Genomic DNA, 17,257 nt, shown 5'->3' with positions numbered 1-17,257 from the left:
AGGGAACGTGTCTACGACTCTGTTATATCATACTCTCCTAAGTGTTTAGTACAGTGCTCTGCATACAGTTAAGCGCTCAGTAAATACAACTGACAGATATCGCAGGTCATGAAAGTCAAGCGAGGATTCTGGTTTAAGCCTTCAGAATCTCTCTGCATCTTACTGTTTTCATATATACAGTCAGAGAGGGAGGTCAAAGAGGGAGGTCAAACAGGTTTCCCATCCCCATTTTCCAGAAGAGGAAACTGAGGCACATAGCGGTAAAAAGACTTGACCAAGGTCACAAAGAGAGAAGTGGCAATGGCAGGATTAGATCCAAGTCCTCTGACTTCCAGTCCTTTCCTCTTTCCACTCTGGTTCCCAAGCTGAGAGGCAATTTGTCCCTCCTTAAGAAGGGAGTGTGTAGGCTAGTGGTTACAGCACAGGCCTGGGATTCAGAAGGACCTGGGTTCTAATCCTGACTCAGCCACACAACTGCTGTGTGACCTGTAGCAAGTCACAACTTCTCCAGGTCTCAGTTACCTCATCTGTGAAATAAGGATTCAAAGAGCTTAGTACAGGGCTCCACACACAGTAAGCGCTCAATAAATACGATTGAATGAATTGAATGAAAGTGTGAGTCCCATGTGGGACAGGGACTGTTTCCAACCTGATTAACTTGTATCTATCCCAGTGCTTAGAACAGTGTGTGGCACATAGTAAGTGCTTAACAAGTACCATTATTATTATTACGGGAAGCAGCATGGCTCAGTGGAAAGAGCCCGGGCTTTGGAGTCAGAGGTCATGGGTTCAAATCCCAGCTCCACCACTTGTCAGCTGTGTGACTTTGGGCAAGTCACTTAACTTCTCTGGGCCTCAGTTACCTCATCTGTAAAATGGGGATTAAGACTGTGAGCCCCCCGTGGGACAACCTGGTCACACTGTAAACTCCCCAGCGCTTAGAAAAGTGCTTTGCACACAGTAAGAGCTTAAAAAATGTCATTATTATTATTATTATTATTAGTGGAGAGATCAAAGGTCTGAGAGTCAGAAGACCTGGGTTCTAATCCCAGCTCCACAACTTGTCTGTGACAGACAGTGGGAAAAATCACTTAAATTCTCTTTCCTCAGTTTCTTCGTCCGTCAAATGGGGATTCAATTCCTATTCTCCATCCTACTTAGACAGTGAGCCCCATGTAGGACAAGGGTTTAACCTAATTTTCTTGTATCTACTCCAGTGCTTAGTACATTGCTTTGCACACAATAAATGAACATTTAATAAATACCACCATTATTAGAGGTGGGAGCACTCTATCCCCACAGGCTGAACACTGTAGCCAACCCAAACAAGTAGGCTATTCAGGGATGGAGATGTAACAAACCACTAATTTATTTAGGAGATGCAATCTCCCTATGAAAGAAGCATATCTGAAGGAGAAGAAAATCCTAAGCAATCAAAATGATAGAAGAATCATAGGAGTGAAACTTTTCCAAATAATCTCCCCGCCGTCCCTCACAGACCGTGACCTTGGTCAACCAACTTTCCTTTCTAAAGTGGGAACAGTTCAATCTTGAGGATAGAAATAATTTTACTGGGGATATTCATTTCCTGGATCGTTTTATATGGGTCATGAGTCACAGAAAGAATTAAAAGATAAGACTGCTGGGAACTTAATCCATTGACTGTTAGCCAATAAATAGGGGGATAGCTGTCTGGGACACTCCCCTCAACACAACTGAACAAATTTTTGGAAATGTGAGAGGAAACAGTGGAGAAAAATGGGGGAATCAATTGTCAGTCTCAAACCGCCCACCTGATTTATTTTCCTCTCTGGAATGACTTTATTTGTTTGAAGAAATGTGCTTAAAGTAGGATGACATGAAGCAAAACATACTCTGATGTGAAAGACGGAGTTTTCCTTCAACAGAAACAGAGATAAATATAGGTTCTGCTTCACATTCTCTCTTCCGAACTCGCCTCTATTAAACAAAAAAGAGTGTAATATTTTAATAAACCAAACCATGAAACAGAATGTGTCAAATGCCTTTGAGAATAATTATATGGTTGTAGTGAATATGACTGAATCATTAATTTGACAAAATGATAGCTCTAACAAGTAAATGAAAAATAAAGCTAAAAAGCCTTTCAGCTGCAAAAGCTTTGACAACCTTAAGACGAATACAATCAAATAATCAACCCCTTCATAATCAAATCATGTTCATACACCAAATGTTTTGAGGGGAAATTGGCACCTTAACCACTTTCATTAGAAACTAGTACATCTATTCAAAACAACCAAGAAGAGGCCAACACAAGCTTAATGACTGCCACTTATGATTTTACCATTCGATCGCTTATTTTTTTTTTGATAAATGCTGATTGTAACTTGTCTTCCTTTTAATAGTTACTTATCTGTTACTATTCAGTGTTACTATGTTACAATGTTACTATTCAAATAAGGAGAAAATTAATAGACTGCATGCAATTTAAAACTCCCACAATCTGACACCGTGAGCACATTCCAGTTCAGGAAAAATAGTCCACTTCGTAAAAGACCTTATATCATCTCATCCTACTTTAAGCACGTTTCTTGAACAGAAACCTAGAACAGTGCCTGACACATAGAAAGTGCACAGCAAATATAGTAATAATAAAAATACTAATAACAGTGCAAGGGGTCTCTATAATGTCTTAATTAGCCCATCAGACAACACACATGCCTATCGAAAGCATCATTCTTTTTAAGTAACCTGTCTCCCATTTCTCATCAGTGGATTGAAAATAGAGAATGACTAGATAAAGGAAGAAGGTCATGGGGGTCTATAACCGGCTCTGCCACATGTCTGCTGTGTGGCCTAGGGCAAGTCACTTCACTTCTCTGGGCCTCAGTTACCTCATCTGTAAAATGGGGATTAAGACTGTGAGCCCCACGAGGGACAATTTGATCACCTTGTATCCCCCCAGCGCTTAGAACAGTGCTCTGCACATAGTAGGCGCTTAACAAATGCCATTATTATTATTATTATTATTATTATTATTATTCTCTGGGCCTCAGTTACCTCATCTGTAAAATGGGGATGAAGACAGTGAGCCCTATGTGGGACAGGGACCATCCAACCCGATTTGTTTGTATCCACCCCACAGTGCCACAATGCCTGGCACATAGTAAGCAGTTAATACTATTATTATTATTATTATTATTATTATTATTATTGCCACCCAGCAGGGGGAGGTAGATCCTAAAATAAATTATGGATATCAGGAAGGATGGAAATGCAAGATTGGTGTGTAGGAGCTATGTAGGGGAGTGCGTATCCAAGTGCTTAAGAGGGGTCATTCATTCATTCAATCATATTTATTGAGCACTTACTGTGTACAAAAGCACTGTACTAAGTGCTTGGGAGAGTACAACAACAGACATCCCTTTCTCACAGTCTAGAGGGAGACAGACATTAATAAACATAAACAAATAAATTCAGAGTGCAGGAGAGGTACTAGAGAAGCAGTGTGGCTCGGTGACAAGAGCCTGGGCTTGGGAGTCAGAGGTCATGGGTTCTAATCCTGACTCTGCCACTTGTCAGCTGTGTGACTTTGGGCAAGTCATGTAGCTTCTCTGTGCCTCAGTTACCTCATCTGTAAAGTGGGGATTGAGATTGTGGGCCCCACATGGGACAACCTGATCACCTTGTATTCCCCCAGCGCTTAGAACAGTGCTTTAGCACACAATAAGCACTTAACAAATACCATTATGGTTATTATTATCATTATCATTATTATTATTATTATTATCATTACTAGGAGGTGGGATAAGGTGGGGAGATTAGTGTATGTCTTTATTAGCCTCCTTATTGGTCATCCAGTCTCCAGCTCCTCTCTGCTTCAGTCTGTGCCTCATTCTGCAGCTCAGACCATCTTTATAAAATATCTTTCCATTCCAGTATCATTTCAGCAGTTTGTATTCTCTACTTTTCACTGTATTTTCATAGGTATCGCTTTCCAATCTGTACATTTATGTCCATCTATCAATAGATTGTAAAATCCTTGAGGATAGGGATCCTGTCTCCTTCTATTGTACTTTTTATGGTGTCTATTAAGCACTTTCACTGTGCTTCTCACTGTGCCTCAGTAGGAGGAAGACAAAGGCATTGGGCAACTGTAAGCATCAGTCACTATTGTCTGCTGTGTGGCCTTGGGCAAGTCACATGACTTCTCTGTGCCTCAGTTCCTTCATCTGCAAAATTGGGATTAAGACCGTGAGCCCTATGTGGAACAGGAACTGTGTCCAACCTGATTATCTTGTATCTATCCCAGCACTTAGAACAGTGCCTGGCACAGAGAAAGCGCTCAACAAATACCATTATTTATTATTATTATTTTTTGCAGTCTTCCACATGGGTCCTTCCCAATAGTGCTTGGCTAATTCATTGGTTACACCTATAGGATGGTTTGCCTCAACTTTTCCTTCAAATTGCACAACAGATCTGTTACATCCAACCCTGAGACACTCCTCTGATGTGTTCTTTTGCTCACTTCTGTTGGAAGGTTTTAGAGGATGTCAACAATTAGGCTTTAAAAACAAATTCTAGTAAAAATTTCCCATGATCTTGAAATAACACATGGAATTCATATGACAACCTCCATACTTCTGCCAGGCTTATGAATTTGTTCACACTATGCATTCTTTAAAATTTCAGTAAAAATAAGGATTACTAAACACTCCCCCTTTTAGACTGTGAGCCCGTTGTTGGGTAGGGACCATCTCTATATGTTGCCAACTTGTACTTCCCAAGTGCTTAGTACCGTGATCCACACACTGTAAACGCTCAATAAATACAATTGGATGAATGATTAATATTCTGTGATCCTTCTATATCATATGTTTTTCACCAGAACCATTTAGTCCATGTTTCCCTGCTCCTCAAGGACTTACAGTAGTCCACCTCTGCAGGAAACAGAAACTTGCCAACAGCTTTGAAGCACTCAATCACCTTCCACATTACTTCCCTGATTTCTTAATACAACAAAGCCTGCATGCTGGACTCCTCTAATGCCAACCGACTCACTGCATCTCAGTCTCGTCTATCTCGCCACCGCCCTCTCACCCTCCATCTTCCCATCCTATAGACGATCGCTCTCCCCACCTTCTGAGCCTTATTAAAAGCACAACTCCACCAAGAGGCCTTCCCTGATTAAATCCTCATTTCCTCTTCTCCCACTCCCTTCTGCATCATCCTGACAATTGGATTTGCACACTTTATTCACCCCTCTGTCAGCCCCACAGCATTTATATTCATGCCTGTCTCCTCCTCTGGCCTGCAAGCTCATTGTGGGCAGGGAACATATGTACCAGCTCCAGTATACTGCACTCTCCCAAGCGATTAGTACAGTGCTCTGCACACAGCAAGTGCTCAGTAAATAAGGTTGACTGATTGATTGATACATTTCCACTTAAAATACTCCAGAAAGCTCCTCCTTTATTTATTAAAGGAATACCTCTAGCAAAAAATACAGTAACCTTTCAAATCTTTACAGTCAAGCCCTCTTCTAATACTATCTTTATCACGGCAAAGGATGGTCTGGTGATTTTAGACCTTCAAAAACACAGACTATATAAGGTACTCAATTATTGCCGAAGTTTTATTCAAAGTAAGAGACCTCACAGAAAGGATGAAACAATGGTATGGAAAATTACCATGCACTCCAACTGGACTCCTTACTGCAGTCTTATTGCTTCCATGTGTAAAAAATTAAAAAAAAAATGAGAGCCAACCACGATCCCTAAGATTTTTGGCATTCTCAATATACCCTGAATCCAGAAAAAATGGATTTCACTTTTATTATTTTTATACTATAGCACAATCCTATCAGATTCACAATTTATTTCATCGTTACGGGACTAGAGGTTGTAAATGAGTAATAAAGCTGTTTTATTGTATCTAAAGTAATATGCTATTTTTAAAAAAAGCCATGATAGAGCAAACACATTTCATATTTCATACTTTGATTTAAACAAATTGAATGTGTTTAGATTTATGAGCTGTTCAAATGTTAAAGAGAACTGATTTTAGACTATTTTAAATTTGATACACCACCACCATTTTTAGGACAACAAAATGAACTTTCTTTATAAGCTGCCATTGAAATTGCTACATATAAATGCCAACCCAAAGATTAGACTGGTAATGTTTTATTTGGAGGTGACAAAGTAAGGTGCATATCTACTAGTTCTTTCCTATTTCCATCGTTAACCGTGCTCTCCGTTTTGAATGGAATGGCAGGGAAATCAAAACGGAAAGAAAGCATGCATTCTGGCAGTGTTGATCGTATGTCTGTCTCCGATTCTTTCTTCCACTTAAACTTCTGGATTGCGAGACCCATGAGGGAAACAGACTGTGTTTTATTCCCACCTGTGGATTTTCCCCCAGTACTTGGTATAATAATAATAACAATAACTGTGGTATTTGTTAAGCACTTACTATTTGGCAGGCACTGTACTGAGTGCTGGGAAAACTGTATATATTGAATGCCAATTTGTAGGACACTGTCAGGGAAGTGCTATAAACAATGATCTGGAACGCAAAGGACGGCCGACTAATCAATCCAACTTATTTATTGAGTACTTACTGTGTGCAGAGCTCTGTACTAAACACTTGGGTGAGTACACTATTACAGAGTTGGAAGAAACGTCCCCTGCCCACAAGGAGCTTACAGTCTAGAGGGAGATTACAATGGAGAGTAGGGAAATGGGGAGAAGGGGAAAGGGGAACAGAAAGCAATGTGGTGAAGTGGAAAAACCCCAGGCCTGGGACTCAGAAGATCTGGGTTCTAATCCCATTTCTGCCACCTACCTGCTCTATGACCTTGGGCAAGTCACTCAACTTCTTTGTGGGGATAAGTGGGGATAAGATCTCTTCCCCTTCTCTCTAAGACTGTGACCCCTATGGGGTATAGGGGCCTTGTCCAATCTCCTCATCTTGTACTGACCCATGGCTTAGTACAGTGCTTGGCAAATAGTAAGCACTAAATCACTATTATTATTATTAGTGTCTCAGGACAGTAATCCACCACCTCCAAACACCCTCACCCACATAAATAGTGATCCCATCTCTCAGTCACAGACCGAGGCTCAATATAATGGCGGGAAATGACAGGGAAGATTAAGTGCAAGTGGAAGAAGAGGCACATTTCAGGAGTCAGAAGGCCAGATCTGGGCTTCTATTCTGCTCAACTCATGTTGGTCTGCTTTCTTTTAGTGAGCTTTTCCCCCATTGAGCAGCTTTACTGATTATCTATCAGTGGTGTTTACTGAGTGCAGCAGGGTACTGTATTAAACCCTTAGAAAAGTACAATACAACAGAGTGGGTAGATTTGTTCCCAGTCTACAACAAGGTGAAGGGGGAAACATATGCTACTACTACTACTACTAATAACAATAATAAAAATAATTGTGGTACTTGTTGAGCGCTTACCATGTTTCTGGTACTGTACTAAGCTCTGGGGTATATAAAAGCAAATCAGGTTGGACACAGTCTCTGCCACACATGGGGATCAGTTTCAATTCCCATTTTACAAGATGAGGAAACTGAGGAACAGAAGTGAAGTGACCTGCCCAAGATCACATAGCAGACAAGTGGCGGAGCCTGGATTAGATCCCAGGTCCTTCTGATTCCCAGGGCTGTGCTCTATCCATTAGACAACACTGCTTCTCAAGTATTTATACATATATAATGGCTCAGTAGGAAAGAGCCCGGGCTTTGGAGTCAGAGGTCATGGGTTCAAATCCCGGCTCTGCCAATTGTCAGCTGTGTGACTTTGGGCAAGTCACTTAACTTCTCTGTGCCTCAGTTACCTCATCTGTAAAATGGGGATTAAGACTGTGAGCCCCACCAGGGACAACCTGATCACCTTGTAACCTCCCCAGCACTTAGAACAGTGCTTTGCACACAGTAAGCGCTTAATAAATGCCATTATTATTATTATTATTATTATATAATACTTTATAATATATCATTTTATAAATTCACTCATTCATTCTTTCAATCAAATTTATTGAGCGCTTACTGTGTGCAGAGCACTGTACTAAGCACTTGGAAAGTACAATTCGGCAGTAAAGAGAGACAATCCTTGACCACACTGGGCTTGTGTATGTAAGTGCTGTGGGGTTGAGGGTGGGGAAAATACCAAAAGAACAGAGATCCAAATTCCATATACGGCATAAGAAATGTTCAGTGTTCATTATGTGCAAGTTCTATGTACGATGCTTTTAACTCTTTGAAGGAAAAACATTATACGCCACCCTGCTCCTACATCATACCAAAGCTTTCTAGTATAGAAATTCAGCAATCTATCTGTAAATCAATATTTTAAGAATCAGCCACTGGAGTTGGGCTCATTGTGAGCAGGGAACGTGTTTACCAACTCTGTTGTATTGCACTCTCCTAAGTGTTTAGTATGGTGCTCTGCACACAGTAAAGGGGCTTAATTAATGCCACTGATTGATTCTTGACTGGAGTTATGAGGGTCTAAGCCTCTTTCCTCTAAGTACAAAGGAGGAGGAAGGGAAGGAAGGAGGGAGAGAGAAAGAGCAAAAGTTCTTTATAAAAAGTTCAAAAAGAACTTTATAAAAGTTCAAAAAGAACTTTATAAAAGTCCAAAAGAGTTATGAGGGTCTAAGCCTCTTTCCTCCAAGTAGAAAGGAGGAAGGGAAGGGAGGAGGGCGAGAAAAAGAGCAAAATTTTCTTTATAAAAACAACTTTTACCTCTATAGCATCAGCATGGACGTGGGAGAGGAGAGAAGTTTTAAATAAAGGTTTCCAGAATTACTCATTCATTTCTGAAACATAAATTTTTTTCAAATCTATTAATTAAAATCTCAGCGCTATGTAATGCCTACAGCAGTACTGTGCATACAGCATGTGCTCCATAAATACTGCCAAACGATAACAATAAATACCACCTCTCAGAATTAAAAAAAAATCATTTCGCAAATTTTGTGTATTCTCTTGGTCTCAATACAAAATTCGAACTACTCAAAAACAAATGTTCCAAAGGAATAACAAGGATATGGCCAAGTGAGGAATCTAATGTCAAGATTTTTTAAAGACGATTTTAAAACAAATAATTTTATGCAAATTAATAATGCTACAAATGACATATTCTGGTATCTTTATTTTTCTAGTGTTGGAGTTTTTTAATCCGTTATTAAAGATGGAAAACCACAATCCCTTCAGTGTCTACTTTTACCTACCAATTATGCTTCTTCTATTAAATCTATTTCTGTAACCAGATATATTTTCCCCCTTCTGCTAAATCTAAAGGGATCCTCATATATCTTACAGCAAAGTCCTATACTTGGCATTGTATTCTCCCTTAAAACCTCAGAAATCTCTTTCATTGACACCATAGACAGACTACAACTAGAAAACTCAGCTGGCTCTTTAATCCTTGTTCAAATTCCACGGATCTTGTCACTATATACACTTGTCCATTTAATTCTGAAACCAAAAGTTTAATTCAGATATCTCTTTAACATAAGAGCTTCCATAAATCGTATGCTTCAATGCTTACTGAAATCCCTGAAATTGCACTCTTGGTTGTTTTAACAGATTTAACATGGAAAACTGTAAGATAACGTATTGGAAAACTTCTCCAGAGCTCCAAAAATTATCTCACTGTACTTCCTAGAGGAGGCATTCAGATGGAGTTTCCTAGTTTTACATCCTAATTTATGCCATCTTTTTCTCCCCCTTTTTTTCCACTTTACTTCAAGTAGACATGAAATTCCAGAAGCCGCAGTAGCGAAAAATTTAGGTCGGAAAAAGTTAAACTCACAATTGTCAAGTGATGCAGAAATTCTAATGGCAACATTAACTCTCCAACATTTCACAAGTTAGAATATTGGGGGGCAGAAAATCCATTTTCAAATTACAATTCTCCCCCAGAAGTGTTACACGAGTGACGACTATCTGCTTAACCTTACGTTTCCTTCAGCGTTAACAGACTTAAAACAGAGAACTCTTTGGTGGGGAAGAAGTGCTAGAGAAATGCAAAACATAGTACTTTTATAGATGCACAATAAAATGCACATTTGGAATTTAACTAGTTACAGAAAGCGAAGCAAATACATAATGCCTATAAGAACTTTCCATTTTCTTTCCCTGAATTTTGTTAACCTCTTATCCCATTCTGTAAATTTTTGCATTTAATTAGCATTTACTGCAGACAAAATCAGAAATAATATAATTTTGATTTTAAAATTTCACATTATTCATGTGCTCATTTTTTGTAACAATCCCTGAGAGTTAAAACTTTTGTTCACTTGAAACCACTCACATTTCTCCTACCCAGAACTTTAAAAAAATTCATAAGAATTTTATAATGCAAAGTTAGTAAAAAAATATATAATCTTCACAGGATACTGTACTAATATTTAATTTGCAAATACAACCTTCTGTGTTCTAAGTTTTAAATCATTCCCTATTAAAAAAACATACACCATTATGTATAAGCATAGAAAACAGATTTTTCTATAAAATACAGATATAATGTCAACCTAAAATCTAGTCTAAGAATGAAAAAAATGTTGCAAATACTTTTGAATACATTGCAATTCTAATATCACAATGATTTATGCTAAGCTGATACTTTAATTTGCATTGTAATAAAAAATAGATATAGGGTCAACCTAAAATCTAGTCTAAGAATGAAAAAACGTTGCAAATACTTTTGAATGCATTGCAATTTTAATATCAATGATTTATGCTAAGTTGATACTTTAATTTGCACTATAATAAAAAAATAGATATAGGGTCAACCTAAAATTTAGTCTAAGAATGAAAAAATGTTGCAAATACTTTTGAATGCATTGCAATTTTAATATCACAAGGATTTATGCTAAGCTGATATTTTAATTTGCACTATAATAAAAAATAATGCTCTGAAAAATCAGCTTCTGGAATGTTTTAGGAATGTGGATGTTTCAAGAACTGGAAATTATACAAAAAGGGAGTATGCTTTTTTCCCTCAATTAACAGCAATACGTTTGGAGTACCTATTTTAAAATAGAATTCTTTGCTCAAGTTTTTCAACCGCAGCTCTTTAGCGTCGTGGACCATAAAACACTTCGGGTACACCAGGCCCTTCAAATGCTGATTTGGAACAAACCCATCTATAATAAGTTGACGTCTATGAAAATTTAAAGTTGATTGCATAATAACTGATTTCACGACAAGCTTTATTTTTAGAAGAGATCAAAAATTCAGATTCAGAAGATTCGTGTAAAACGTCAAGTGTGAGCCTATTCAAACAGGACTTTAAATAAAACCGAAGTCGGTCTATTAAATCCATTTCAAGCTTTCCCAGACATTTTACTTCAACACAAGGCTTTTCAGTTCCCACTCTGGAAAGATTCCTTTTCCAGAATATGTAAATAGGTCATTAACTAGGAAGCCCGTAGATCCACATGGAAAACATTCATTTTCAGCAAATTCTTACCTATAGCTGCGAAAAGCTTTCTTTATTCCCCCCCGCCCCCCCGCCCCACTGGATACATGCCAAATTGTGCAACATTAGATTCAAGTCCCCAAAGTTACAGTACCTGAACTGTTGAACTGATCTCTGAAGCAAAGCCACCAGTCAATGGGGCCTCGTGACTTATCAAAAGTCGTCCAGTTTTGATCACCGACTGAAAAACAGAAGTGGATAATATGGTTTCTGAGGGGGCATCATTTCCAAATATCACAGAGCCGTAACTGTACATAAACTCATCAAAATACCGAATGTTTAACGCTTGCATTCGTAGTAAAAAATAGACCAAATCTCCACTATAAAAGCTGTTAACAAATCATTACAAACTCCTCACATGAGTTACTCTATGGGTGACCGAAGTAACGCAAAGCCACTACTACACAGACTCGGAAAATCACTTTGTGCTGATAGGAACTAGTGAGCAAAAATGCCTACATGTCCTCTGTTTCTCATTGTGAAATTCCCTCTTTTACCTCCAAAGAAGTGACGTTGAAAAGTGTACAAAACTACAATATTAGGTTTCAGTTGAGAGAGCATGGGTATGGGAGAACTGATATTTTTGAGAGAAATGTTCACTTAGATGAGAAAGGGGACACAAACGCCATTTGGAAGATGAAAATGAGGAAATGTTAAATCCCCCCGAAGATGGAGAAACTTGCAATTAAAAACAGAGGCCTAAATGGAAAATGCCTGACACTTCTCCTAACTGAATACTGTCCAAGAGGAAAAGAACATTTGATTGCAAAATTAGAAGGGGGGAAACAATCAAAGAAACAGCCCTAAGGTTCCTGAATAATTCTAAAATGCCTCTGGTGCATTTTAGAAAGTTAAATTACCGTAGAAACACATCTATCTGTTGAGTTGAGACAAACAAAGATGCAGGTTCAACCTCTTTACAACTACAAATTGCTATACTAAGCCTGAAATTTTTGATAAATGGGTTTCTCTCTTCTCCAGGAAAACTTCCTCTAAGGCATTTCTGCATGTGAGCTGTGAGCGCCTGCATTTTTCCAGCCACGGTCTAAGTCTGTTTGCCTCTTTCCAGAGGTGCTGTAGGGCAGAATTTTAAAGACATGACTCGCTGTAGTTATAGCTGTCATATGCAAACACCCAAGAAGAGGTCAGTGACCTACTGAAAATTCCTCCACGCTCCCGAAGGCATTCTAATCCCATCAAAAATGAGGATTTTCAATCACTTCATCCATCAAAAACACAAATCAGAGACAATTGGAAGGATGAATTGCTAAATGAAAAAAGTGAGACAATAGCTAATGTACTGACTAAAGAAGAGCCCCAGTCCTGGAATATCTTAGTCTGGTTTTCGTTTGTGCTCATATCTATAAACCTGCACTCTTTGCAACTCTATCACCTCAGGGAGCCGAGTACAAGATGAAAAGCAACGAATAAAGAAAATGGTCAAAGGAATGAGAAATTTCAGGAAAACTCCATTTGAAAGAACAGCCACCTCAAAATTTCTTACTGTTCAGGGTAGGGTGATTTTTAAAACCATGACAGAAGTGCAGAATCTAGCTGGCGTGGTTGAGACTCGGAGAACTCCCTAAGGTAGAGGACTCAGAGTTGGTCTCTCAATAAATAGCATTAATTGAGTCATTACTCTCTGCAAAACAGTGCACTATAAACTTGGGAGAGTACAATACAGTTAGCCTGCAAGGAGCTTACCATCTAATGGGGCTGTTTACCACGGATGAAATTGAAGAATAATAATAATTATGGTACCGGCTAAGCACTTGGCATGTGCCAAGCACTGTACCTACGCACTGAGGTAGATACAAGATAATCGGGTCAGACACAGGCCAGGTCTCGCTTGGGATTCAAGATACAAGAGGGAGGGAGAATGGGTATTTTATCCCATTTCTCAGATAAGGAGATTGAGGCCCGGCGAAGTTAAGCAGCTTGCCCAAGTTTACACAGCGGAAAGTGGTGGGGCCGACATTAGAACCCAGGTCTGCTGACTCCCAAGCATGTGCTCTTTCCACTAGGCCTTGGGTAGGGACTGTCTCTATATGTTGCCAACTTGTACTTCCCAAGCGCTTAGTACAGTGCTCTGCACACAGTAAGCGCTCAATAAATACGATTGATGATGATGATGATGCCCCAAGACCTTGTTGCTGAGGTGGTGTGGCGAAAAGGGGAGGAATCTTAAAGGCAACCAGAGCCCCAGACGCCGAGACTTAATGGACACCCTGAGCTCATTGTGAGCAGGTAATGTGTCTGCATACTGTTATATTCATTCATTCAATTGTATTTATTGAGCGCTTACTGTGTGCAGAGCACTGTACTAAGCGCTTGGGAAGTACAAGTTGGCGACATATATTATATTGGACTCTCTCAAGTGCTTAGTACAATGCATGGCACACAGTAAGTGCTCAATAAATATGATTGACTTGCTGACTGAAACAAGCCGGCCATCAAGGCCACCGGTGCAACACTGGGATTATGTGTTTGTTGCAGCTGCTATCACTTAATTAAATCACGGCACTAACTGCATTAGGCATCTAGCTGGTCTTCCAGAGCAGTTCCATAAAGAGAACATTGCAATAATCAAATTCAGACATTGCCTCCAGAAGCAAATCATATGGAGGGGAACTTCAAGGACAAAGAATGAACCACCAACACCACCTTCAAAGGAAAATGCTGAGCTTTCCTCAGTCTCTAGATATTTTCTGATCTGATGGTATTGAATCTTCTTCAGTGGTATGTGGTAAGCGCTTAGCAAATACTATAATCGCTCAATAAATACCACCGATGAATCATCATTACTATCACCTCAGCCCTGTTTGTCAGTTTGCTTACCGACTGTTGTATTGTTATCCTGTACTCTCCCAAGTGTTTAGTACAGTGTTGTGCACACAGTAAGCACTCAATGAATGTGATTTGTTGATTGATTTCCTCACTTCCACTAACCACTGATAACGTAAGAAGCTTCCTGATCAGACAACAATAATCTGTTAAGCACTTACAATATGCTAAGCATGCTTCTAAGAACTGGAGTAGACACAGGATAATGAGGTCCCACATGGGGCTCACACAGTAAGGATGAGGGAGAACAGGTTTTGAAACCCCATTGTGCAGATGAGGGAACTGAGGCTCAGAAAAGTGAACCAACTTGCCCAAGGTCACACAGCAGGTACGTGGCAGAGCCGGGACTAGAACCCAGATCCTCTGATTCCCAAGTCCATGCTCTTTCCACTAGATCACGATACGCAGCTACAGAATCTGGGGCCCTAAGAGTTTCACAATTTATCCACACCATGGAACTATATCTTTGCAAAAAGGAGAGACATACAAAGAAGAAAAATAATTTGAGAAAGTGAACATCTGGCCAGAAGATACAGTTGATTGAAGTGCCCCAGTTCTGTGGATGGTATGAAAATAATCCTCCCTGCCCATAGTAAAATGACCAGGCTCTGTCACTTTCCAACAGGGAGGAAAATTATTTTAAAAGCTGGAAAATATCTGCATTTTGCACAAGTGTCTTGGGTTACTTCTTCCTCATACTGGAAACATTAAAAAGAAGATGATATTTGCTGGGCTGTCAATCTAGTTACAGAGGAAACACTCAGGAAGATGAGTCTCTTAGATCAAAGCCCAGAAGTCTACTTAACCCACTCTAAGGCTTGACAACCAATCTGTTATTTTTTTCTATCTTCAAAAATGTATTTATTTATACTAATGTCTGTCTCCGGCCCTAGACTGTAAGCTCGCTGTGGGTAGGGAATGCATCGGTTAATTCAATCGTATTTACTGAGCGCTTACTGTGTGCAGAGCACTGTACTAAGTGCTTGGGAAGTACAAATTGGCAACATATAGAGACAGTCCCTACCCAACAGTGGGCTGCTTTGCACACAGTAAGCACTCCATAAATACAGCTGAATGAAGGAATGAATGAAAAAAACTAGTTGCAGCTGCCCTTCTTTTCTTCATCAAGGATTTAATACGGTAGTGCGTACTTACTGAACTGTTTCCCTTTTTACTACATTTTCCAGCTCAACCTATCAATCCCAAAAGTGCACCAAAAAACGGCATCTAAGTTCCTAGAGAATAGGGCATCTTGGGGTAACATCACAACACCCTGTTAGGAACGAGGGACTCCAGCTACAAGTAAAGAGGGGAAGAGAGGATGAGCACACCACCCCCACACAAAACAAATTTAACAGGCGACCATCTTGACTGTGGGCTTGTCCAAGAGAAGCCATCAAGATTAGTTTGATTAAACTAATTGGCAAAGTAAAAAGCACTTGCAGCAAAGCAAGAAAAGCACCGAAAACACCTGACAGTACCTTATGTCAATGGATCTGTAACAGGCTCACACTCTTAATCCCCACTTTACAGATGAGGTAACTGAGACCCAGAGAAGTGAAGCGACTTGTCCAAGGTCATACAGCAGACATATGGTGGAGACAGGATTAGAACCCAGGTCCTTCTGACTCCAAGGTGCATGCTCTATCTACTAAGCTATGCTGCTTCTCCTTTTCCAAAGAAAGGAGTCAGAAGGTCATGGGTTCTAATACCAGCGCCACCACTTGTCTGCTGTGCGACCTTTGGTAAGTCACTTCACTTCTCTGGTTCTCAGCTACCCCATCTGCAAAATGAGGATTGTGACTGTGAGCCCCATGTGGGACAGGGACTGTGTCCAACCTGACTAGCTTGTATCCACACCACACTTAACAAATACCATAATTATTATTTCAATCAATCGTATTTATTGAATGCTTACTGTGTGCACAGCACTGTACTAAGCGCTTGGGAAGTACAAGTTGGAGTTTTTATTATTATTTCTATTATTATTATTATTGTTATGCAGAAAGCAGTTGGGGAGGACACCACTGAACTTTTCACCCCAAACTCACATTTATTTTCATTTCAATCCAACAGATAGTCCTAGAGCAATATAGCAATGGCCGCTGGATGAATCCACTGAAATTTTGAAAGCTGGCCGGGTGCCACTAGAACGACAGGTACTCCCTTGAATCAATTCTGTCCAAGTTGGACTCCTCAGTAGTGCTTGAAAACCCAACCAACAGCCAGGCAGGAGGGGGAATGAGCTTCCTTCTTTGGTCCGCCTCCCACACAGATATTTAAATCTCTTCACAAACAGTTTGGAAAACAACGTGAACCAACTTCCAATCTCCAGAGCCAGGAAACATTGACTTAAGGTTGAATTATTCATCACCTGCTCCTTGTGGGACCATGCTGTTATGTAATCTCTTATTATTCCTCTCTGGATAGTGGAGGCGCCCAGGGAAACGAGTTGCCTGCCCCAATTCCTCTCTCTGAACTCTGACCTCACAGCCTCCTGGCCTTTTCTCAGCATCTTGGCCTGCTAGTTCCTAGCCAGTTTTCGGCAACCCACCGTTCAAGCGAGGGAGCCCACTCCCACTGTGAACCTTTCCCCACCACTAATCAGTTTTCTCCTCAGTCACAACGGCAATGGTCCATCCAGCCTGTTCTCTTTGCCCTAGGCAGTCATCTGCAAAATGGGGATTAGGACTGTGGGACAGGGACTGTGTCCAACCTGATTTGCTTGTATCCACACTAGCACTTAGTACCGTCCTTGTCACATAGTAAGCCCTTAACAAATGCTTTATCTTTATTATTATTATTAACCTGGCTGTTTAAGATGTGTGGAACCACTTCTCCCCTTTCCTTCACCTGTTTCCAATCCCACGAAGTGAAGGTTGTTATTCATTCATTCAATCATATTTAATGAGGGCTTACTGTGTGCAAAGG

The 17,257-nt window shown here is 39.9% G+C and overlaps 1 protein-coding gene across 1 annotated transcript in view; it reads right to left on the bottom strand.

Annotated features, from left to right (window-relative positions):
- BCKDHB (branched chain keto acid dehydrogenase E1 subunit beta) overlaps nucleotides 1–17,257 on the bottom strand; it is a 140,525-nt gene that overhangs the window by 52,856 nt on the left and 70,412 nt on the right. The window contains exon 9 of the mRNA XM_038761083.1: nucleotides 11,577–11,663. Within this exon, the coding sequence (XP_038617011.1) occupies nucleotides 11,577–11,663 (87 nt within the window). The remainder of the gene's footprint in view (nucleotides 1–11,576; nucleotides 11,664–17,257) is intronic.

Source organism: Tachyglossus aculeatus, chromosome 19 (assembly GCF_015852505.1).
Source record: "Tachyglossus aculeatus isolate mTacAcu1 chromosome 19, mTacAcu1.pri, whole genome shotgun sequence".
In the NCBI taxonomy this organism is placed as follows: domain Eukaryota; kingdom Metazoa; phylum Chordata; class Mammalia; order Monotremata; family Tachyglossidae; genus Tachyglossus; species Tachyglossus aculeatus.
Note: the sequence above shows the minus strand (reverse complement) of the source record. Positions and strands in the feature narration are given on the sequence as shown.